At 43.4% G+C, this 23,862-nt stretch overlaps 1 protein-coding gene across 1 annotated transcript in view; it reads right to left on the bottom strand.

Annotated features, from left to right (window-relative positions):
- Positions 1–23,862, bottom strand: part of ATP2C2 (ATPase secretory pathway Ca2+ transporting 2) — a 130,464-nt gene that overhangs the window by 48,924 nt on the left and 57,678 nt on the right. The window contains exons 4-7 of the mRNA XM_012555924.2: positions 14,856–14,917; positions 7,987–8,097; positions 6,289–6,405; positions 3,102–3,191 (exon numbers count right to left, since the gene is read on the bottom strand). Coding sequence (XP_012411378.1) covers positions 3,102–3,191; positions 6,289–6,405; positions 7,987–8,097; positions 14,856–14,917 — 380 coding nt within the window. The remainder of the gene's footprint in view (positions 1–3,101; positions 3,192–6,288; positions 6,406–7,986; positions 8,098–14,855; positions 14,918–23,862) is intronic.

The following is a 23,862-nucleotide window of genomic DNA, read 5'->3' as shown; positions in this document are numbered from 1 at the left end:
TGGGCTGGTGGGAGGTGGGAGAGGGGACAGTCATTGACTGTACTTCCTTTCTTCTTGCAAAAGAAGTGCACTGTGCAGAAAATGTAGAAAACAAGCAAGCCAAAAAAGAAAAAAACAGAATAGTCACCCTCAACTCTGCCACCAAGTTCACATTTTTGGGTATCCTTCTTGATTTCTTCCTGCACATACACCCGTACAACATGGAATCCTACAGCACGTTTCCTTTTAAAAACTGCCCCTTTCACTCAACAATGTATTCTAATCATCATTCCAGGTCAGCAGATGTGGCCCTAAGCCCAGCGTTGTAAAGAGGTGCAGAGAATGCCACTGTGTAGAACGAGCCTGCTTTTTATCTTTTTTTTTTTAAGCACATCCATTTAATTTCTTTATTCCAACTATACCCTAATTTGCTACTTGCAGTTAAGATTCAATTTCATCTTCCATTTTGGTACAAGGAAAGCCCTGTCTCATTAGTGAATGTTTGTAACCCTTCCTCCCCACTGGGCACAGGGTTAGCAGGCTGCCCTAAGGCATCCTCACTGCCTTGGGCTAGACACTCCCTTCCGCTTCACAGCTTGAAGGCTGGGGTTTCTCAGAGCTTTGGCATTTCATCATTCACTTTCCTTCAGAACCCTGAAAACAGAAGATATAAAGGAAGCAGAAGAAAAATTGTTGTCATTATTATTGAGTCGCTTCATACCATCGTGGTTAAGAAAGTGCGAACTCTGCAGCCATCCTACCTGACTTTAAACTCTGGCCCTGCTTCTGACGAGTTTTGAGAATTTAGGCAAGTTACTTAACTTCTTCAGGCCTCACTTTCCTCATCTGTAAAACGGGGATAACTTCATACGGTATTAAAAGAATTCAAATTATAATGTATCTGGCACAGTGTATTATTATAAGTTTTTTGTTAAATAAAATTTTAAACATATATAAATCCTTGTCGTCCCCTGTCATATAATGTCTAATTTTCTGAGCGTTCTAGGTTTAGGTCGTCTTCCCAACCTGACTATTTGCTTTTTTCTTTTTTACAATTTAAAAAAAAAAAATTGCTGTTGTTGAGAATATATACAACAAAATATACATCAATTCAACAGTTTCTACGTGTACAATTTAGTAACATTGATGACATTCTTCAAGTTGTGCAACCATTCTCCATTTCTTTTTCTGAGTTGATCCTCCCCTATTAACATACGCGCACTGCCCGCTAAGGTTGCTATCTAATCTTTCCAGTTGCTGTTGTCACTTTGATCCCATATAGATAGTTCCTAAAAGAGTGTAATGCTCAAGGCAGACATTCTTTACTAGTTAAGCTAAATTACTGTTTGATGTTAAGAAAACTTCAGGGGATACTCTTGGTTTAAGTTTAAAGGTTATCTCAGCACAATAGTTTCAGGGGTTCATCTACCCTCCATGGTACCAGGAAGTCTAGAGTCCATGAAAACTTGAAATTCTGTTCTGCATTTTCCCTCTTACTTCTGTATTTTAAAAGAGTACTCGCTCCAATAGAGAGAAGTGGGAATGATGCCCATCAAAAGGTACTCCAGGGATCTATCTCTGGAGAGTGGATAATGGGCTATGACTCAGTGCCACATGCAAAGCCCAGGATCCAGCAATTCCACGTCTGGTTTTCTAGAGAGCTTTGATGTGTGTGCTCAGGGATCAGGAAAGGAGTTGGCTGCAACACTGGTCCCAACGGCAAAGCATGAGAACAACCTAGTGTTAGCCAAGAGGGCGAGGGCTGGATAAACCAGGACACCTCCAGATGGGGGAAAGAAGGAGTTAGGTTTGCTTTCCTTTCTTTCTGGTATATAGATACAGAAATAGAGAGGTTGAGGGCTCTAGGGACCAGGGTCTCAGGGAACATTTAGCTTAATTGGCGTAACATAGTTTATAAAGAAAATGTTCTACATTCTACTTTGGTGAGTAGCGTTGGGTCTTAAAAGCTTCTGAGCAGCCATCTAAGATACTCCACTGGTCTCACCCTATCTGGAGCAAGGGAGAATGAAGAAAACCAAAGACACAAGGAAAAGATTAGTCCAAAGGACTAATGGACCACAACTACCACAGCCTCCACCAGACTGTGTCCAGCACAACTAGATGGTGCCCGGCTACCACCAGGGACTGCTCTGACAGGGATCACAATAGACAGTCCAGACAGAGCTGGAGAAAAATATAGAAAATTCTAACTCACACACACACATGCAAAAGACCAGACTTACTGGTCTGACAGAGACTGGAGAAACCCTGAGAGTATGGCCCCCGGACACCATTATAGCTCAGTAATGAAGTCACTCCTGAGGTTCACCCTTCAGCCAAAGATTCAGACAGGTCCATAAAACAAAATGAGACTAAAGGGACACACCAGCCCAGGGGTAAGGGCAAGAAGGCAGAAGGGGACAGGAAAGCTGGTAACGTGGAACCCAAGGTCGAGAAGGGGGGAGAGTGTTGACATGTCGAGGGATTGGCAACCAATATCACAAAACAATTATGTGTATTAATTGTTTAATGAGAAACATGTTTGCTCTTTAAACCTTCATCTAAAATACAGTAAAAAATAAAAATAAAAATAAAAATACAGAGCAATACAGAGGATATCAAAGAAGTCCTGAAGAAGGGCACTTAATACAGTCTACAGAGGTCAGGAGAAGCATCTTGGAAATGATGTTTGAGATGCATATTTACATATGGTTAGGCGTAAACACAGCACAGGGAACTGGAAGGATGCTGGATAGTATAAGTGAGGGCACAAAGGCAAGGAACAGGATGATCAGCACAGACGACCACAAGTAGTTCACAGTTGCATGCTACAGACCTGCTAAGTGAGAATCCAGACCAAGTGCAAACACTTCCTATAATACACCCTGTCCCAAAGCATGAATTCCTCCCCAAGAAAAAGAGAGAGGGAGATAACATAATACACATACATATACACACACACCTTTTTTCCCTACAACACACACACATTTACATTTTTTTCCCTACAGCAAACTTTTCTTCTTGCAAAATGAAAATAAGACTTTTTCTTATATAATAAAAAAAGAAGTCCCCGTGAGCCCCTTGGCAACCCTCTGGGCCCAGGTGGCCCCTTGCACACTCACCATGGTGATGCTGACGGCGTCTTCATATTCCTTGGTGAGCACACTCACCATGGCCGAGCCCAGCAGCAGCAGGATCAGGGGGTTTTTAAACTAGAAAATGAAAAACAGGGCAGTGAGGTTCTTTCCTATTAGTTTATTACTGGCATCCCATGGTGCAAACAGTTAAGCGCGCTCAGCTGCTAACTGAAAGGTTAGTGGTACGAACCCACCCAAAGGTGCCTCGGAAGACAGGCCTGGAGATCTGCTTCCAAAAGGTCACAGCCTTGAAGACCTTATGGAGCAGTTCTTCTCTGCACACATGGGGTCACCATGAGGTGGAGTCGACTCAGCAGGAACAAGTTTGGTTTTACTGGTTTTTATGTGACTCAGTCATTCAGTCAAGGCCAGTCTTCCAGGCCAACACTAGAATGACTGAAGGCTAAGGGAGGAAGATGACGACCATCCCAAAGTCCTCCCCGACCCACCTGTGATCCCCCCATTACAGTTTCATTGACACTGGCTTCCCAGGGGTCATGATGACACTGTCCCTGAAACAGACTTTGCCATCCCCCATCACCACACCAGCCCAGGCCCGTTTTTAAGTTGTTGGTCTCTTCTCCCTATATCTTCATGACACTATAGGCCAGGATCTATCCCTTCTGGCAGGACACCAGCCCTGGTCGAGCATGGCTAAGTGGATCTCCTCTTACTACTTCCAGTCCCCAAAATCCTACATGTCCCAATTGTCCAGCCTTGGGCACTAACTTGCTAATGCAAACAGCCCCCTGGGGCTCCAATTATGTCCTTCTTGAGATCAGCTGCTCTGAAAACATACTGAAAGGATTTTATTGTTTTATGTATCTGCCCCCTCATCTCACAGATACATTTCACGGTGGGTCGTGTTATAGACAATTGAAAGGAAACACAAACACAAACGCATAAAGACAGGATCAGAGAGAAGAGATCAAAGATCAGGGTCAGGGAGAGAGCCAGAATGTTAGACAGCAAATCATGATTGTTAAAATAGGGCTGCATGTTTGGCTCTGAGCTTCCCAGCAGCCAAAGCAAAAGGGGAAATGTGATCAGAAGTGTCACCCACAGAAGGACCTTTCCACAAGAACTTGAGACCTGCATCAGATGATCCAAAGTTTCTGAGATAAACCTTACTCAATTAAGCTACATGCTTCTCTATATAGATGATGTCTTCAATATGTAAATAAACTGTCAGCTAACTTTGCAGACCTCTGTAAGCCTTTCCGTGAGCATGAATTCAGAGATTGAAAAATGTGCTTAGATTAAAACAACTTAAGAGGTACATCATCCTAAGGCAATGGATGGAATTTATTCAGACTCTGATTCTAACCAACTGCAAGAGGCATCTTTGAAGCATTTTAGGAAATCAACTATGGAGAATGCATTAGATGCCATTAATGAAGTGTTAATATTGTTAGTGGGATAACAGTATTGTTGTGGAAAGAAAGAGAACAAGCTGCACGAGAACGTTCATGTGAAGGAAGAAGCTAACAGTGGGTTTTGACAAGGCAGCAGAAGGAAGGAGAACACCCAGTGAAAATGAAAAAGGAGTCTTAGAGGAAGGAGCATCCAGGGCAGAGTGGCTGGAGGAGGCTTTGTTCTTCTTGGTTTAGGCAAAGACGAGTCTCCGGTTGCAGAGCGGAGAGTGCCCCCCCACCACCAGAGCTTCAGTCTTATTCCCTGAACTCCAACTTCCAGAAGCCTGTGCTGCCTCTTCCCAACACTGGGTTCCAGGAAGCTTCTGGGCTGGCCGAGCAACCAGCATACCCACAAGCCCATTTCGAGGGAAAAATACATCAATGAATGCCATCCCTGATGTGCGGAGAATACAACAATGAACAGGGTGGGATTCAAGAAAGATGGAGGGAGGATGCCGCAAGGAAGGCTGTGATTGGTTCTTCAACAACCAATCAAGAAAGTGTTAACCACTGAGCCAATAGGAAGGAAACTGGGGCCGGAGAAGGGAAAGGGGTGGCGTGGGGAATGGAGGAAGGAGTGGTGCTGCAAAGGGCCAGGGAGGGGAAACTGAGGCTGTGTGATTGCCTTCAGCCTTCTGGGAAATTCTATCCATTGACTGGGGCTTTCTGAACTGGTAAGGGGTGAGTGGTGGGGGTGTTTGCTTCTAGTCTGGAACTTGCAGCCGTGTCTGCTTCACACTTTTCACCCCTTTTCCTAATGGCTTCCTGGCAGCTGACTTCTGCACCTTCCATTCAGAGCCATGGCAGCAGCTACAGCAGGGGCTAAGGACAGAGACTCTGGAGCCAGTTCGCTTTCCAGCACTGCCACTTACTGCTGTGTGGCGTTGGATTGGGGTTGCCAGATAAAATACAGGAAATCCAGTTACATCTGAATTTCAGACAAATAAGGAATAATGTTTCAGTATATATATGACCATGCAATATTGTGGGGCATGTCTATACGAAAAAGTTATTCCTTGTTTATCAGAGATTCAGATTTAACTGGGTGTCCTGTATTTTTATTTGCTGAATCTTGCAACCCTATCAACCCTAGGCAAATATTTCAACCTCTGTATACTTCAGCACCTCATCTGTAAAATGGGGATGAAAATTGTTATTGTTAGCTGCCATCAAGTCAGCCCCCGACTCAGGGCGACCGCATATACAATGAAATGAAACGCTGCCCAGTCCGGTACCATCCCCATGGTTGGTTGGGGATCAGACTGTCTTAGTCTGGAAGCTTTGCTGAAACCTGTTCAGCATCACGGCAACATGCAAGACTCCACTGACAGATGGGTGGTGGTTGTGCTTGAGGTGCATTGGCTGGGAATTGAACCCAGGTCTCCTGCATGGAAGGTGAGAATTCTACCACTGAACCACCAGTGCCTCATGGGGATTATATTAGTATTTACCTAACTGGGCTATGAGAAGGACTAAGTTAGTACCTGTAAAGCACTTAGCATGACATCTGGCACGCAGTCAGTCTGCTATTAGTTGGCCACTGACATGCATGACCATGACTGCCTGGGTAGTTGTACGCATGGTTGTCCCTCCTGCTGAATGGGAGGGTGAGCCTTCTTTATCTTTATAGCACCCCTGTCCCACCCCTCAAGATCTGCCCAAGGACACCCTCAATCAATATTTAAACAAGGCATGACTCCCCAGCCCCCTGGCTTAGGCTGGTCAGAAAAGTGCAGACATGACACCTGGGGCCCTACCTGGTCAAGGTATTTCTTCCACACGGGTTCTGTATTGTTGGCAACAAACTCGTTCCAGCCATGGACCAGCCTGCGTTGTGTCACTGAGAACTCTGACAGCCCATTCTCCAAGTCCACCTAGAGGAGACGGTCAAGACCAAGTTCACCAGTGGGCCCTGTGAGGACCAAGGAGCTCGAGTCACAGAATCCCCACCCTGGAACCAGCTTCTCTGATGATGACAAATATGAGCTTGTCCACAAAGGAGAGGGAATTTATTCAAAGACTCCCGACAGTGCAGTTTAATTATTCTGCACTAGAGTTCCTGGGTGGTACAAACAGTTAAGGGCTTGGCTGCTAACTGAAAGGTTGGTGGTTCAAGTTCACCCAGAGGCATCTCGGAAGAAAGGCCTGGTGATCTACTTCCAAAGAAAATCAGCCACTGAAAATCCTATGGAACACAGTTTTACTCTGACACACGTGGGGTCGCCATGAGTTGGAATTGACTGAATGGCAACTGAAAAACAAACAAAGAAACAAACAGAAAACTGCCCTAAGGTTATAGCAAAATGAATATCTCCGGCCTAAATTTCAACAAATGGAATTAGACATGGAATTCCAGAAATGCAGAAACACTTATCCTTTTTTCTTTAAAAAAATAGGCCTGTCCTTAGAAACAATAATAGCTAAAACTATTATATCACGCCTATATTGTCTAGTCATGGCTCCAAGCTCTTAACGTATATTTACTCATTAAATATAACTAATTTAAGAGTCAAGCATAGTGTAAGGGAATGCTGTTGTTCTGATCTCAGCAAAGGTATTCTTGTTTTTAAAAACTCAACAACGAGAAAGTTCCACTCGGAGATAAATGTGTGCAGGAGGCGAGGGGAGCTGAACTCATGTTAGATTCTTTTGAATAGAGAAAGAAAATCAGGCTCATTCACAGAGAAAATGTCTAGGCAGAGAAAAAAATATTTCCTCCCTCTCTCGGAATACACGCAGGCCTTGAATTTAAATAGATGTCTAGATTATTCTCAAGGAAAGCTGGCGTGAAGTACTGCCTTCCAACTTGCTTGAAGTTGTGACACGGGCCCCATTCTTGGCAGATTTTTGTTTTCCAAAAGTGTGGTGGGTTATGAGTACACACACACACACACACCATTATGTTTGCTCAGTTTTCTAAGTAAAGAAAATTAAAAACAAAAACAAGCAATGTTCTTCCGCCTCAGCCTTGGCTGATTGCGGGTGTTACTTGTCTTGCACTGGACAGCAATTCAAATTCATTTGAGGAGCCTGTGAAAATTTGGTTGAAGTAACTGGCCACACTATGGATTATAAAAGACAAAAGATGGGACTAAAGGATGGTTGCAGAGTTTGAGTTTTGATGACAAAATACTTGGATTCAACAACAGGCTGTGCTACTTCCTAACTGTGTCAACCTGGGCAAATTACTTCATTCCCTATGCCTCCGTTTCATCATCTGCAGATGAGAGGATTAAGACAATAATGTGTAGAGTGTTTGGAAGGAGAACGTTGGGAAGAATCACTACTGACGACCACGACAATGATACGGTCCACGCTGATAGTATTTTCTAACAATGCTAATATAAACGTTTTACAACATAGAATTTCAAGGCAGTTTTGGAGGCTTTTTGTGTTGCTCTTTTTGATCTAAACACCTTATTGTAATCAATGTTAGATGCAAATTCAATTCTTACGTAAAATGCTTTGGCCAAGTCTTCTTTGTTGCATTTGCATGCTTCCTTGGGTGGCAGAGGTACCACCAGCTTATCTTTTTCGATGGCTTTCAACTCACATTGTTCATCAGTCTGTGAGAAAAAAAACAGGACTGTGGTTAAGCAGGTTAGAGTTTTGTACCCATGCGGCTTTTCAAACTCTAACATACATAGAGAAAGTGTGTGTATCATACGCGTACAGCTCACGTTTTCATAAACTAACACATAAATAGCTCCCATTTCAAGAGACAGATGTTGCCAGCTCCCAGAAGTTTCCTCGTGCCCTGGCCAGCCTACCCAACCCAAGAAGGGTAAACACTATCATGCCCTTTATTACCTTAGATGAGTTTTGCTCGAGTTTGAACGTTATATATATATGGTGGTGGTGGTGGTGGTGTTAGGTGCTGTCGAGTTGATTCCGACTCACAGCAACCCCATGTGACAGAGTAGAACTGTCCCATAGTGTTTTCTAGGCTGTAATCTTTACGGGAGCAGATGGCCAAGTCTTTTCCTGTGGAGCCGCAGGGTAGGTTCAAACCACCAACCTTTCAGTTAGCAGCTGAGCACTCAGCCATTGTGCCACCAGGGCTCCGTATATAAATGATAACATACAACACATACTCTTGTGAGTGGTTTCTTTCGCTCAATGTTGTTGGTGCAATTCATGCATGATGTTGCATGTAGCAATGGTTTACTCATTTTCACGGCTGCAGGGCATTCTGTTAGACGAATGTATCACAATGTATTTATCCACTCTACTGTTGATGGACATTCGGGCTGTTCCCAGGTGTTGGTATTACTGACATATCTCTTTTTGAGCAAATTTATTAAACAGAATTGGAACTTACAAAGCTGACAAAGCAAGGTGACAAGTTACATATTCAGAACAAAGAACCCTGAATGTCTGAGATTCTCAGTAAGTATATACATTAGAGGGTGCCCCCTGCTAATGATAGGTGGCATCACAGCCTTGTTCTATGAGACGTTTTAAATAACCCAAGGAAAGTGGGAACACAGCCAAGTTCTGGGAGAATGAGTGAGCATTCCGTGTTGAGATCCACAGGCCTGGGGAGAAGCCATATGAAACACCTGGAGGGGTTGGGAGGATAGATACTACAGAGGAGACTCAGACTCAGGAAAGTGCTAGGTGTTTTTGCAACATTATTCCTAGTATTCTGATACCTAGGACATGATAATCATCTTTTCCTTTTCAATCAGACTGTTGGGGACTGGGAAAGGGGAATGAGAGAATGACGTATTGACTGACCTCTTCCTTCAGCTGGAACAGAGATTGCAAAATTCCTCTTTCCCTTTCTGCACCTTCTTTCCTCCCTCAATACACAAATGATCCCTCAAATGCCTAGTTTGCTTAGAAAAGCTATGTTAACCACCTCCACTTCCAGGAATTGCTTTGGAGTTATGCTCAATGTTCAGGAAGCACAATAACAATTACATGGACCATTCAACAGGTTCCTCTGTTTGTTGGGAGCTTTCCTTGTGTCAGCACTGTGTTCTTTATTGTGCAAGAATCACTGCTGATCTTGAAATGTACATTTCAAAAAGAGAGAATTTTTTCCCACCCTCAAGATCTGGTTCAGTTTTACCAAATAAAGTGCTCTATTCTTGCCCACACCACAATGGGAGACAGTCCTGGGGCTTGAGGACCTGCCCCTGCCCCCTGCTATTCTTGGTCTTGCTATGTCTTTCCCGCCAAGACCACACCAAATCCATTTTTCGCACAGCAGCCTGAGACTCTGAGATATATAAATCCAATCATCACATACACACAAGAGTCCTGGCTGAGCCTATAAATAACTCCTACGACCCAGCAATTCCACTCCTAGGTATATATTCAAGAGTATTGAAAGCAGGATCTTAAACAGATTCTTGTACACCAATATTTACTACAGCATTATTCATAATAGCCAAAAGGTAGAAACAACCCAGTGTTCATCGAGAGATGAATGGGTACACAAAATGCGGTATATACACATACAATGGAGTATATTATTCAGCCATAAAGAGAAATGAAGCCCTGATACATGCCACTACATGGATAAATGAACCTTGAAAACATAATGCTGAGTGAAATAAGCCACACACAAAAGGACGTATATCATATGTTCCCACTTGTGTGAAATATCTAGAAAAGGCAAATGCATACAGACAGAAGTTTATTAGCAGTTACCAAGGGTGGGGGCAGATGGGTGGAGAGTTATGGCTAAAGGGGTGCTGAGTTTCTGTTTGGGGTGATGAAAAACTTTTGGAAATGGATAGTGGTGATGGTTGTACAACATGGTGAATGTAATTAACGTTGCTAAATTGTATGCTTAAAAATGGTTAAAAGGGCAAACGTTTTGTTATATATATATTTTACCATAATAAATTTTTTTAAATGAACAATTCCTTAATGTCAAATATCCAGTTCATGTTCAGACCTCCAACTGTCTCAAACATTTTTACTTTAACCGTTTGTTGATCAGGATCCAAATAAAGTTTACACAATGTGGTTACCGGATGTTTTGTTTTAGCTGATGTTCTTCCCCTTTGGAGTTTATTTGTTGAAGAAAATCTCATTCTTTTGAATGTTTACTTTGTTACGTGTTTATGGAGTATAGAATTTATAGCAGTATATGTAAACTATAGTTTATAGAAAACAGTATCTTGGGGATATATGTACAAGTTGTTCTCACTGGTAGGAAGGCATGATCAGAAATTGTCAAAGACCAACAGGACTGGCCGATGGAACTGACCCCACCACACCAACCACGTCTCTGTCGCCATCCTAGTCCAAGCTGTCACCAGAATCGCAGCCCTCCATTATGGGTGGTTTTGTAAATTTAGAGCCCCTGGGTGGCACAAATGGTTAAATACTCAACTACTAGCTGAAAGGTTGGTGGTTCGAACCCACCCAGAGGCACAGAGGAAGACAGGCCTGGTGATCCGCTTCTGAAAGGCCACAGCCTTGAAAACCCTATAAAGCAGTTCCGCTCTGCACACGTGGGGTCACCATGAGTTGAAATGGACTCGATGGCAACTAACACCAACTGTAAATTTGACACCCCCTGCTCCCACTGTGCTCTGGAATTACAGATGTGGGATCACATGCCTCTGTCTCCCTCAAATTCTTCTCTCACCATCCCAGAACCATTGTGCACCATCGTGCCTTATCTGACACCAGGGTGTCCTGGGCATACAACTTCCCTGCTGACCTGCTTCCCCTCTCCATCTCTGCCTCTTCTCTCCCTTCTGTCCCTTGTCTGTCTGTCTCTCTCATCTCTCTTCCCCCCTTCCCTCCTTCTCCCCCTCTCCCTACCTGCTTTCTCTGGATGGAACAGGTACTCACCCACCTGACAGTTTTCTCTCCTGGCTTCCAGCCACCAGCCCTGGAGACCTCTCTCACCAAGCCCCCCGCCCCCGCAGACCTCTGGCCCTGAGAAGGTCCAGGAACCTTCACCTGACACCGCTCTGTCTCCCCAGGGCAGGAGGCTTCTCCGTCTGGCCAGACACCTCTCTCCAGTACCACCTCATCACCTTTCTCAAGAAGCCCTCGCTGCCTGGGGCTACCTGTTTATGGCTCACTCCCCAGCCAGGCCAGATCTAATTCTCAGAGCCCTGGGCTCCTCTCACTGCTCCCCACCATGTCTAGAGGCCACCTGTCTGGCCTCACTCCCGGGACCTGCCCTTCACAGGAACAGCAACACTCGGGGACATGGCCAGGTGCCGGCATGGAAAACGGCCAAAAAATAGTATAGCTCTCAGCCTGCCTTCAGGAGCCCACAGTTGGCCCCAGGTGGGCATATTAAAATTGCACTGGCTGGGCAAGGTAAGCCCTGGGTTCGAATCCCAGCTCCTCCCTCTGGAGACACTATGTGGTATTTCCGAAACCCAGTCCATGTCCTGGCCCTGACATGACTGGATGGTGTAACCTTAGGTGAGACAGCTGCCCTTTCTGAGCTTCAATTTTCTTCTCTGTAAAGAATAAAGAGGTGGGTGGCTGGGCGGTGAGGAGGAAGGGCAATGGCTTTGCCTCCAAGGTTGTCATAGGATTAAATGAGATAAAGTATGTAAGCACAACAACAGCTAGCTCTAAGTACTTATCGTACCTGTCCTACACCTGTTGCTCACCTAATAATAAAGAGCTGAAGTTTATGTGGTTTTTTGATGATTAGCCTGTATGCCAGTGCTTATATAACCTCTGAACTTCAAGATCCTCATTGTAAAACTGGGACGATAATTCACATGTGACAGGGTCATTTTGAGATTAAAAAAACACCTCTGTAAATGCACCTGGCTGTGGGATGCACTCAGTGAATGTTCCAGAAGGGATCAGTAGCCTAAAGAACCTAGCCGGGCAGAGGATAGCTTCTCTCTGTGAACCTGTCCTGTAGGGGAACCATACCCCCGAGCTTCTCTGAGAGGTGGCATTTCCACAGTGGGTCTAGAAGATGTGTAAATGCTTGAAATTGTGTTTTTAGTGAATATTGTGACTGCAGGTAGGAAAACTGTGAACCTGTAAAAAACCACCCCCTTTGATTTGTGTTTGACACTTGTCTCAAATAATTTCTCGTGTTTAAAGCAAAAAAGGATCACAGGAATCCACAACCCCTGTCCTGTGTGGGTTAGGACTAGCAGGAGCCCCACCCTTTTGCAGGTAGTCCTGCTCCCTGCCTGTCCACCCTACCTCCTGGGGAGCCAGCCACGTGGCTGGAGGAGGCCTGTGTAGCTAAGCGGAGGGGCCAGAACATGGCAGGGTGCAGGCAGCAAACGCTGCAGGGCTGAGGAAAGGCCGTAGGAGAGCCCAGGCAGCCTGGGGGGCGCTGGCAGAGGAGACTCTCACACTGTGTCCTATGACCACGTGGGCAGCCTAGAGCCCACAAAGAAGACCTTGCCTGTGACTTCACTGTGTAAGGAAAAACCGTTTACACATTGTTGTTATTGTTAGTTGCTGTCTTAGTCATCCAGTGCTGCTACAACAGAAATACAAGTGGATGGCTTTAACAAAGAGAAGTTTATCTCTTCACAGTAAAGTAGGCTAAAAGTCCAAATTCAGGGCGTCAGCTCCAGCAGAAGGCTTTCTCTCTCTGTTGGCCTTCTCGTCAATGTTCCCCTGGTCCAAAGGACGCGCCCTGCTCCCAGCACTGCTTTCTTGATGGTATGAGGTCCCCCTGTCTCTCTGCTCACTTCTGTCTTGTATCACAAGACATTGCCTCAGGACACATTCCAGTCCTGTAGATCAGGTCCTGCCTTACTAACACAACTGCTGCCCATCCTCCCTCATTAACATCATAGAGGCAGGATTTACAACATACAGGAAAACCGCACAATACCAGGAATCATGGCCTGGCCAAAGCGATACACACATTTTTTTGGGGTACATAATTCAGTCCATGACAGTTGCTATTGAGCCAGCTCTGACTCATGGTGACCTCATTTACAACAGAACAAAACGTTGCCTGGTCCTGCGCCATCTTCATAATTGTTGGTATGCTTGAGTCCAGTGTTATGGCTATATTTACATACTACTAGTACTATATTTATGGAGACCTGATGGCACAATGGTTAAGTGCTCAGCTGCTAAATGAAAGGTTGGTGGTTCAAACCCACCAACTGCTCCCACAGGAGAAAGGACCTGGAGATCTGCTCCAGTAAAGATTACAGCCTAGGAAACCATATGAGGCAGTTCTACTCTGTCATATAGGGTCACTATGAGTAGAAATCGACTCAATGGCACACAACAGTACTATACTTACACACCTACTACTATTTACTCACTACTAGGTACATATCCAGGAGCCCTGGTGGTGCAGTAGTTAAGAGCTCAGCTGCTAACCAAAAAAGTCAGCAGTTCAAATCCACCAGCCGCTCCTTGGAAGCCCTATGGAGCAGTTCTACTCTGCTCTATAGCGTCACTATGAATTGGAATCGACTTGACAGCAATGAGTTTGGTTTTGGTTTTGGTTAGGTACATACCCAGAAGAATTGAAGATAGATTCTCAAATACATGTACACACATGTTCATTACAGCACTTTTCACAATAGCCAAAAGGAGGAAACAACCCAAACGTCCATCAACGGATGAATGGATACACAGCATATGGTCTAACCACACAATGGAATATTACTCAGCCATAAAAAGGAATGAAGTTCTGACACATGCTATGACATGGACAGACCCTGAGAACATTATGCTGAGTAAAAGAAGGCGGACACAAAGGACGCACATTGTATGATCCCATTTATATGAAAGTCTAGACCAGATAAAGCCACAGAGATGGAAAGCAGATTAGCAGTTGCCAGGGGCCAGGGATGGGGAAAATGGGGAGAGACGGCTAATGTGTATTGGGTTTCCTTTTGGAATGATGAAAATGTCTTGGAACTAGATAGAGGTGGTGGTCATACAACATTGCAAATGAACTAAATGCCCCAGGATTGTTCACTTTAAAATGGTTAATTTATGTCATGAGAATTTCACCTCAATAAAATAAAAAAAGAATTTAAAAGACAAAGCTACTTACAAGCCATAGACAGGAACTCCCTCCAGACCCTTGAACTAGCCTGTATCCCCATTGACCCCCTCCTGGGTTCCACCTGCATTAGGTCTCAGGCCTGCCTCCTCTCCCCGCCTTTCTCCCCTTCTTTGCCCTCCCCAGCTGGCTTTTAAACAACCAGAGCCCTGTCTTTGCTCTCTCCCCACTGGCTCCCCCCATGAACATTTCCATGCAGGTTTCCATGGTAAACCTAACCTCCTCTCTGGCCTTTGCTTTGGAGATGCACCCTTTCACTACTCTCATGCACCAAAATCAGCTTGTGGAAGAACTGGTCTACACTCACTCCCTCCACTTCCTCACCTCCACCCACTTCAATCGGGCCACCATGGCTCTTCTGTGTTCCAGGCAGCTGGGACGCAGCCCTGGACCCGAAACATCGTGCATGAGGGCTCACCCTGTTTGCTCCAGTATCTCCTTTCTTGGAATGAAGAACCCTCAGGTTTGTGACTGAACAGATGGCCCTGGCCAACTTCGTGCTGCACCTGGTGGCTTCTTCCAGGAAGCTCCCGTTTTCCCCCGTCTCTCCCTAAGAGCACCCAGGAAGGGGGCATAATTTGCCCCGAGGTTGATTACAATCATGCCCACAGTCCTATAATCAGATAGCACTTAATAAATTCACTCTTTTCCTGACAATGGGATCCCTTGCCCTGTTTCAAGAAAATACAAAGACTCTGGTATACCACTCCACCTCCGTGCAGACACACACACACACACACACACACACACACTCCCTCTTTTCTCTCCAAACAGGCCCATGCTGTAGGTATTAGCTGCTGCTGAGTCGATCCCCTCACTCATGGGGACCTCATGCACAGCAAAACGAAACACTGCTGGTCCTGCACCATCTCCATAATTGGTAGCAGATCAGACTGTTGTGATCCATAGGGTTTTCACTGGCTGATTTTTGGAAGTAGAGTGTCAGGCCTTTCTTCCTAGTTTGTTTTAGTCTGGAAGCTCTGCTGATACCCGTGCAGCATCCAAACAACGTGCAAGCCTCCACCGACAGATGGGTGGTGGCTGCGCATAAGGTGCAATGGCCTGGAATTGAACCTGGGTCTCCCACATAGAAGGTGAGAACTCTTACCACTGAACCACCACTGCCCTCTAAATGGGCCCATAACAGCTGGTTATCAACACATTGATATGACCAAGAATGGCCCATCTAGAAGACAATATACTTAAAAATTGGAAATAAATTAAATGTTCATCCAGTTAAATGAACTGTTCTACACCTATCCTGTGGAACATCACACAGCCATGAAAAAGGAGGTGGTGGAACACCTGTTAGGAGGCTGTCTGGCCAAAGACAACAAGCCTGAGTCTGATCAGGCCTTTAGTCTAGCTCACATTGCGCAGCTAGTATAGAGGAAATACAGGAGACAGCAGAACATGCTAAATGATACCACTGAGATGCAACTCACAGGACTGTGAGCAACTGCAGCACAAACCACCAGCTTCTCCAACACAAACTGCAAAGGAGGGGAATCTAGAGATGTAGAGGCATAGGAGACTCTCAGCCAAATGCATTTCGCATCCTGATTTGAACGTACTGTGAAACCATATTTATGAGACCGTCAAGGAAAACTGAATATTGACTGGCTATTTGATAGTCCTTGATTCTTGTTAGCATTTTAACATGTGATGATGGTAACTGTGACTGTATTTTTTTAACAGTCCATATCTTTACAGATATATACAGAAATAGTTACAGATGAAGTTAAATGAAGTCTGAGATTTGCATAAAAAATAATCCAAGGCGGGGTTGGGGTACAGATGAACCAAGGCTGGCCATCTGTTCATAACCTGGTAACAGTGGGTGATGGAGCCATGTGGGTCCATGACACTATTTTATCTACTTTTGTAAATGACTGAAACTCTCCATAAAACAAAGTTAAAAAGAAAAGGAGAACTACAGGTGTCAACTGAGGGAGATGTCTTTGATATGTTACCAAAGAAAAAAGTAATTTGCAGGATAATCTTTATAGTATAGCCCCATTTTTGTAAAAGAAAAAATGTACACCTAAAAAAGATAGCTACATGCATGTGTGTGCATGTGTACAAATGTGTGCATGAATTGTGTGTGTGCACATATGTATGCATTTGCGTACTCACTGCATGTGTGTGTGCATGTGTGTGCATGTATGCATGCATTGTATGTGTGTGCATGTACAGGTATGTGCATGCATTCTCTGTGTGTGGGCGCATGTGCATGCATGTACACATGTTTGCATGCATTGCATGTGTGCATGAGTAGGGGTGTGTGTATGCATTGTGTGTGCACACGTGCATGCATTTGTGCATGTGTGTGCAAGTGTGTGTGTACATGCACATTTGTGTGACCACACCACAGGAGAAAGAGTGGGGAGATGACAGCAGCTGCCTCCCAGTGGTGGACTGTCATGGATTGAATTACTTCCCCCCACAAATGTGTGTATCAGTTTGGCTGGGCCATGATTCCCAGTATTGTGTGGTTGTCCTCCATTTTGTGACTGTAATTTTATGTTAAAGAGGATTAGGGTGGGATCCTAACACCCTTACTAAGGTCACATCCCTCATCCAATGTAGAGAGTTCCCTAGGGTGTGGCCTGCACCACCTTTTATCTTACAAGAGTTAAAAGGAAAGGGAAGCAAGCAGAGAGTTGGGGACCTCATACCACCAAGAAAGCAGTGCCGGGAGCAGAGCGTGGGATGCTGGGGTCCCTGGGCAGAGAAGCTCCTAGTCTGGGAGAAGATTGATAAGAAGGCTGACAGAGAGAGAAAGCCTTCCCTGGAGGTGACACCCTGATTTTGGACTTCTAGCCGACTTTACTGTGAAGAAATAAATTTCTCTTTGTTAAAGCCATCCACTTCTGGTATTTCCGTTATAGCAGCACTAGATGACTAAGACATGGACTGGAGTACAAGAGGGTTTGCCAGCTCATTTTTAGCTTGCAGATATCTGTATGGTTTGAATCACCAACGGGTTCCTTTAATAACAATGGCAGCACATCCTGCTTAAAGTCAGACACCCTCTGGAGCCCCCCTGCTTGTTGCTTCCTGTCAATCCTGATTGGGGCACAGCCAACCTTTCCTTCTCCTCTGTGACCCCAGAGACTATTTGCCTATGACCAATAGTCCTTCTGCTGGTGTGTCTGGGCTGGTGATGGTGAACTGGGCTTCTTAAGCCACTAGGAAATTGCCTAGCACCTAAGGCTGACTTAGAGTATTTTCACCAAGAAAAGACAACTTGGGGCTGATGTTTACATTGGTAGTGGCTTCTGAGGGAACCACACAAAGCAAATGTGGCCCTCAGTGAAAGACAGGGTGACTGAAGAAATGGACTGTGAGCTCATTGCAGACCACACGAGCATGTCAGCACCTGTGGGTGTACCAGCCTCACCTGAACCAAACCCTTGGCTTTACTTGCCTTCCTGTCCAGCACGAGAGCCAATTCCATTCAAACACTGAGCTAGACCCTTATGATCTCTTCCTTATCACAGGGGATTATATAACATATACTTGTCCTTGTGTCTCAGTTTCCTCATCTGGTAAGAGGGGATTTCACTAGCGTGGACTCCACAGAGTTGCTATGGAATAAAAGGAAATGATGACAAAGATATACATCATCAGTCATCAAGGAGATGCAAACGAAAACCACAATGAGATGCCACTTCACTCCCACCAGGATGGCTAAGATCAGAAAAATGACAAGTGTTGGTGAGAATGTGGAGAGATTGAAAACTCCATCCATTGCTGGTGGGACTGTAAAATGGTGCTGCCACTGTAGAAGATGGTATGGAAGTTCTTCAAAAAGTTAAACATAGAATTACCATGTGACCTGGCAATTCCACTCCTAGGTATACACTCAAACGAATTGAAAGCAGGGACTCAAACAGATACTTTACACCAACATTCATCGTGGCATTATTCACAACAGTCAGATGGTGGAAACAACCTAAGCGTCCTTCAACAGACGAATGGATAAACAAAATGTGATCTGTATGTACAATGGAATATTACTCAGCCAGTAAGGGAAATTAAGTTCTAATGCATGCTACAACATGGAAGAATCTTGGAAAAGTGATGCTGAGCGAAATAAGCCAGACACAAAAGGACAAATATCATATGATCCCACTTACATGAAGTATCCAGACTAGGAAAATGCATAGAGTCTGAAGTTTATTACTGGTTACTAGGGGTAGGAAAGGGGAAGACATTGCTTAAGGGGTACTGAGTTTCTGTCAAGGGTGAAGAAAATAATTTGGAAATGGATGGTGGTGATGGTTGCACAACATGGTGAATGCAATTAATGTCACTGAATTGTACATGTAAAAATGGTTGAAATGGTAAATGTTAACATAATAAAAGTTATGAAAGCTATCTATTTACCTACATGGAAAATATTAAACTTATATTGAAGTATAACCTACATACAGTCATATGCACAAATCTTAAGCGTGTACCTGGATGTATTTTTACATAGGTGTACACCTGAGTAACCACCACTCAGATCCAGTGTAAAACTTTCCCAGCCCCAGCAGGCAGCCATATGCCCACTTAATAGTCCCTGGAAAGGTAAGCAACATCTGGGCTTTTTTCACTATGGATTTGTTCTGCCTGACATGGAACCCCACATCAATGGAATCACACAGTATGTACTCCCGTGTCTGGCTTCTCTCACTCAGTATCATCCCAGGGAGATTCATCTAGCTTGTTCCACATAACTGTAATTCATTCTTTTTTTGCTACTGTGTGTAGTATTCCAAGTATTCCACTGCACGGGTATGCTACAATTTATTTATCTATTTGCATGTTGTTCGGCATTTAGGTTGTGTTTAGTTTGAGCTATTCTAAATATCATAGCTATGAATATTCATGTGAAAGTCTTTTGGCAGACATGGGCCCTCATTTCTCCTGGGTATATACCCAGAAGTGGAACTGCTGGGCCAGAGGATATGACCCATAGGATACAGACACTGCCATACAATTTTCCCAAGTGGTGGTACCATCAGCAATAGACTGAGAAGAAAAGGAAAAAAAAAAAGAAGAGGAGGAGTACAATATTGTGAATAAGATAGCATATATAGAACAAAAAGGAAAAGAATATGTATTTGCTTATACATGCCAGGCACACCTCTGGCACAATACACAAAAACTGGTGACGTGAATTGCCTTTGGGTTCGGGAACTGTGTGGCTGAAGACAAGGATGGATGGGAGCCTCGTTACTGAATACCCTTTGGTACCTTCTTAAACTGTGGACCACGAGTATGAATCGTTGGCTCAGTGGAGGGAAAACCAGTCCTGATCAAGCCTGGTGGTTAGGGAGGGTGAATGAGGCAGGGGAGGCTTCATGTGTAAGGGATGCTCCAAGAAACCAAATGGAAATTAACTAGAAAAAGGGCAAGAAGAGGAAAAGCACCCCAGGCAGGGGACAGCATGTGTAGACTCTGTCACCAGAAGGACTGGTTCATTCCAGGGACTGGAAGATGTCCAGTGTGGCTGAAGCAGAGATGAATGAGGAAGTCAGGTGCTGGAGCATGCCCAAGGCAGGTGACTCAAGACCACAAAGCTTAAGACCACGTGACAGAAATAGGGAGAAGAAAGTTACAGATGGGCTCAAGAATGCCTACATTTTTTTTTTTTTTAATGTTAAAAAACCCACAAAGTGCAACAAACTAGATAAAGGGAGCATCACCAGTCCAAGAGGCTGGTTCCCCCACCTACCAGCTGTGCCACCCTCAGAAAGCCCCTTGATTCTCTTGTGAGACTCAGTTTTCTCCTCTGCAAAATGGGAATAATGGTATTACACACCTAGGATTGCGGTGAGGCAGGCATTCTTAAATTTTGACCTCAGGTCAAGATGGGTTTCACGGATCCCCCCCACCAGCCCCAGTCCATGATACTATATATCAGTGGTGTTTGCTTATTTCTGTCTGTGCATGATGGTGGTGGTAAGGTGCATATACATGTTACCCCAGACAGCAAATGAAATGTCAGTAGGACAAAGTGAGTTACATAGAGTATGTATGTACTTGTTCTGGGGTGGTCAGTGCAGTCAGGGTCCAAGGGAGGAGATGGCTGAGCACAGTGCTGGCCAGCGTGACCAGGGCCAAGAAGGTTATTGACAAGATGAGAACATTGGTTACATGCTGGGAGACTGACTAATAAGCAAATATGCCAAGGATAATGGGAGCCAGTGTTCTCACTATTGGTAAAAGGGCTTGCATAAACCCTGGGGTATTGGATTAGAATTTATGGTTTTCAATATATATACATAGACAGATATAGAACTCTATATAGATCTAACAGCGTGTATATATGTATGAGAGGGCTGAGAAGCCATGACTGCCCAGTAGCAATTAGCACCCCAAGCTCCAGATCCTGAAATCTAAATACCATTCCCCAGTAAAATGGAGCAGCTGCTATGGAGAACAGTTTGATGGTCCCTCAAAAAAAAAAATTAAACATACAATTACCATATGCCCCCGTATTTTCTCTCCTAGGTATCTACTGAAGAGACTAGAAAGCAGGAACAAAACGGATATTTGTAAACCAGTGTTCACTGAGGCACTATTCACAATAGCCAAAAGGGAGAAACAACTCAAATGTCCATCAACAGATGAATGGGTAAACAAAATGTGGTACATAAATACGATGGAATATTACTCAGCCATAAAGAGAAATGAAGTTCTGATACATGCTACGACATGAATGAACCTTGGAAATATGATGCTGAGCGAAATAAGTCAGACACAAAAGGCCCCATATTGTATGATCCCATTTATGTGAAATCTCTAGAACAGGTAAATACAGAGAGACAGAAAGCAGATTAGTGGTTTTCAGGGGCTGATGGGTAGGAATAATAGGAAGTTATTGCTTAACGGTGATGGAGAAGTTTTGGGAATAGTGATAGTGGTTACATAACATGGTGAATGTAATTATGCCACTGAATTGTACACTTAAACACGGTTAAAATGGCAAATTTTATGTTATATATATTTTACAATAACATTTTTTAAAAAATCACCAAGGCCTGTGCCCTCTAACAGTGATCCCACTTCCAGGCAGTGGTTCTAAAGACAGACTTGCACAGGTGAGGGGTGGCATGAGAGTAAGGGCCTTCACCACACCATTGCCTGCTAAAGCTGGACACTAGCAACAACCTCTGAGTCCATCTGGTTAGATACGCTTGGTACATCCAGACTTAAAACCCACTGCAAAGAAGCACAGGGAGGCACTTTCTGTACTGATGTGGAATGACTGCCAAGATTTATTAAAGAAAAAAGTGAAGAAGAACTCAATAGTACCTATGGCATGCTAGTTCTATAAAAAAGAGACAACAAGAATATATACACATATTTATAGGTTTGTAAATGCATTAAAAAGGAGCCCAAGTGGTGCAATGGTTAAAGTGCTCAGCTGCTAACTGAAATGATGGCAGTTCAAACCCACCAGTGGCTCTGTGGGAGAAAAGATCTGGTGATCTGCTCCTGTAAAGATTACAGCCAAGATTCAAAGCTATACATAAAAGAAAGATCCCTAATAAAGGGAAACGCATGGACTAGTATAAAGGTTAGAAATAAGGTATTCATGCTTGATAATTCTAAATGTTTTGTCGTTCATGTTTTTTAATAACAAACCTATAAAAGGTAAGGATAAAATTAGGTTACAGAGCACATGAAATATAAGGACATAATTAGTGATAATAACAACAAAAAGGGGGAAGAGGAATAGTATATAGAATTTCTTGCATGTTACTGAAGTTAAATTGGTACCAACTTACCCTAGAATGTTATAAATACAAGCTCTTAAATTTAATATCCATGGTAACCACTAATAAAATATATAAAACATGTGCACAAAAGGAAAGGCGAAGGGAACCGAAAAGGCTCACTACAATAAAATAACAAAGCACAAAAGCAAGCAGTACTAAAGGACAAAGACAAAGAAGGCTTAAGACACACAAAAAAAAAATCACAAAACAGCAGAAGTAAGTCACTTCTTATCAGTAATTACAGTGAATATAAGTGGATTAAATGCTTCAATTAAAAGGCAGAGAGTGGCAGAATGGATTAAAAAAATGATCCAACTATATTCTGTTTATAAGAGACACATCTTAAACCCAAGGACATAAATAGGCTGAAAGTGAAAGGATGAAAAAAAAAAATTCCATGCAAATAATAATCAAAAGAGAGCTGGGGTGGCAATCTTAATACCAAAGTAGACTTTAAGACAAAATCTGTCAGAAGAGATAAGGATGGACATTATACAGTGATACAAGGGCCAATTAATCAAGAAGATCCAACAAACATAAGTATATAGGCACCCAACACTGGGGCACCTAAATATACAAAGCAAACATTGATAGAAGTGAAGGGAGAAATAGATTTTACCACAATAAAAGTTGGAGACTTCAATACACCACTTTCAAAACTGGACAGAACATCTAGAAAAAAGATCAGCAAGGAAACAGAGGACCTGAATGACAGTATAAACCAACTAGACTTAACACACGTATATAGAACAGTCCACTCCAAAATGGTACAATACACATTCTACTCCAGTGCACATGGATCATTCTCCAGGATAGACCACACTTTAGGTCACAAAGCAAGTTTTGCTAAGTTTAAAAAGATTAAAATGATACAAAGCATTTTATCTGACCACAACAGAGCAAAGCTTGAAATCAGTAACAAAACAAAACAAAAAAAAACTGGAAAACACACAAACATATGGAAATTAAACAACACATTATTAAACTACCAATGGGTCAAGGAAAAAATCAAAAGAGAAATCACAAATTTCTTAGAGTCAAATGAAATTGAAAGTACAATATACCAAAAACATATGGAATGCAGCAAAGGTAGTACTCAGAGGGAAACTAATAGCAATAAATGCCTACATTAAAAAAAAGAAGAAAGATCTCGAATTAACAGCCTAACTTGACAACTCTAGGAACTAGAAGAGAAGAGTAAACTAAGCCTAAACCTATCAGAAGAAAGGAAATAATAAAGATCAGAGCAGAAATAAATAAAATCAAAACCAGAAAAACAATAGAATCAATAAAACCAGAAGCTGGTTCTTTGAAAAGATCAATAAAATTGACAGACTTTTAGCAAAACTGACAAAGAAAAGATACAAATAACCAAAATAAAAATTGAAAGAGGGGACACTACAACTGATCCAATAGAAGTAAAGGGAATAATGACAGACTATTATTGACAACTGTATGGAAAAAAACTGGATAACCTAGATGAAATGGTCAAATTCTTAGAAGCACACAATGTACTCAAGCTGACTCAAGAGGAAATAGAAAGTCTCAACAGA

This window comes from Trichechus manatus, unplaced genomic scaffold (genome assembly GCF_000243295.1).
Source record: "Trichechus manatus latirostris isolate Lorelei unplaced genomic scaffold, TriManLat1.0 scaffold00053, whole genome shotgun sequence".
NCBI lineage: Eukaryota > Metazoa > Chordata > Mammalia > Sirenia > Trichechidae > Trichechus > Trichechus manatus.
The sequence above is the reverse complement of the archived record's forward strand: the minus strand, read 5'-3'. Positions and strand labels throughout refer to the sequence as shown.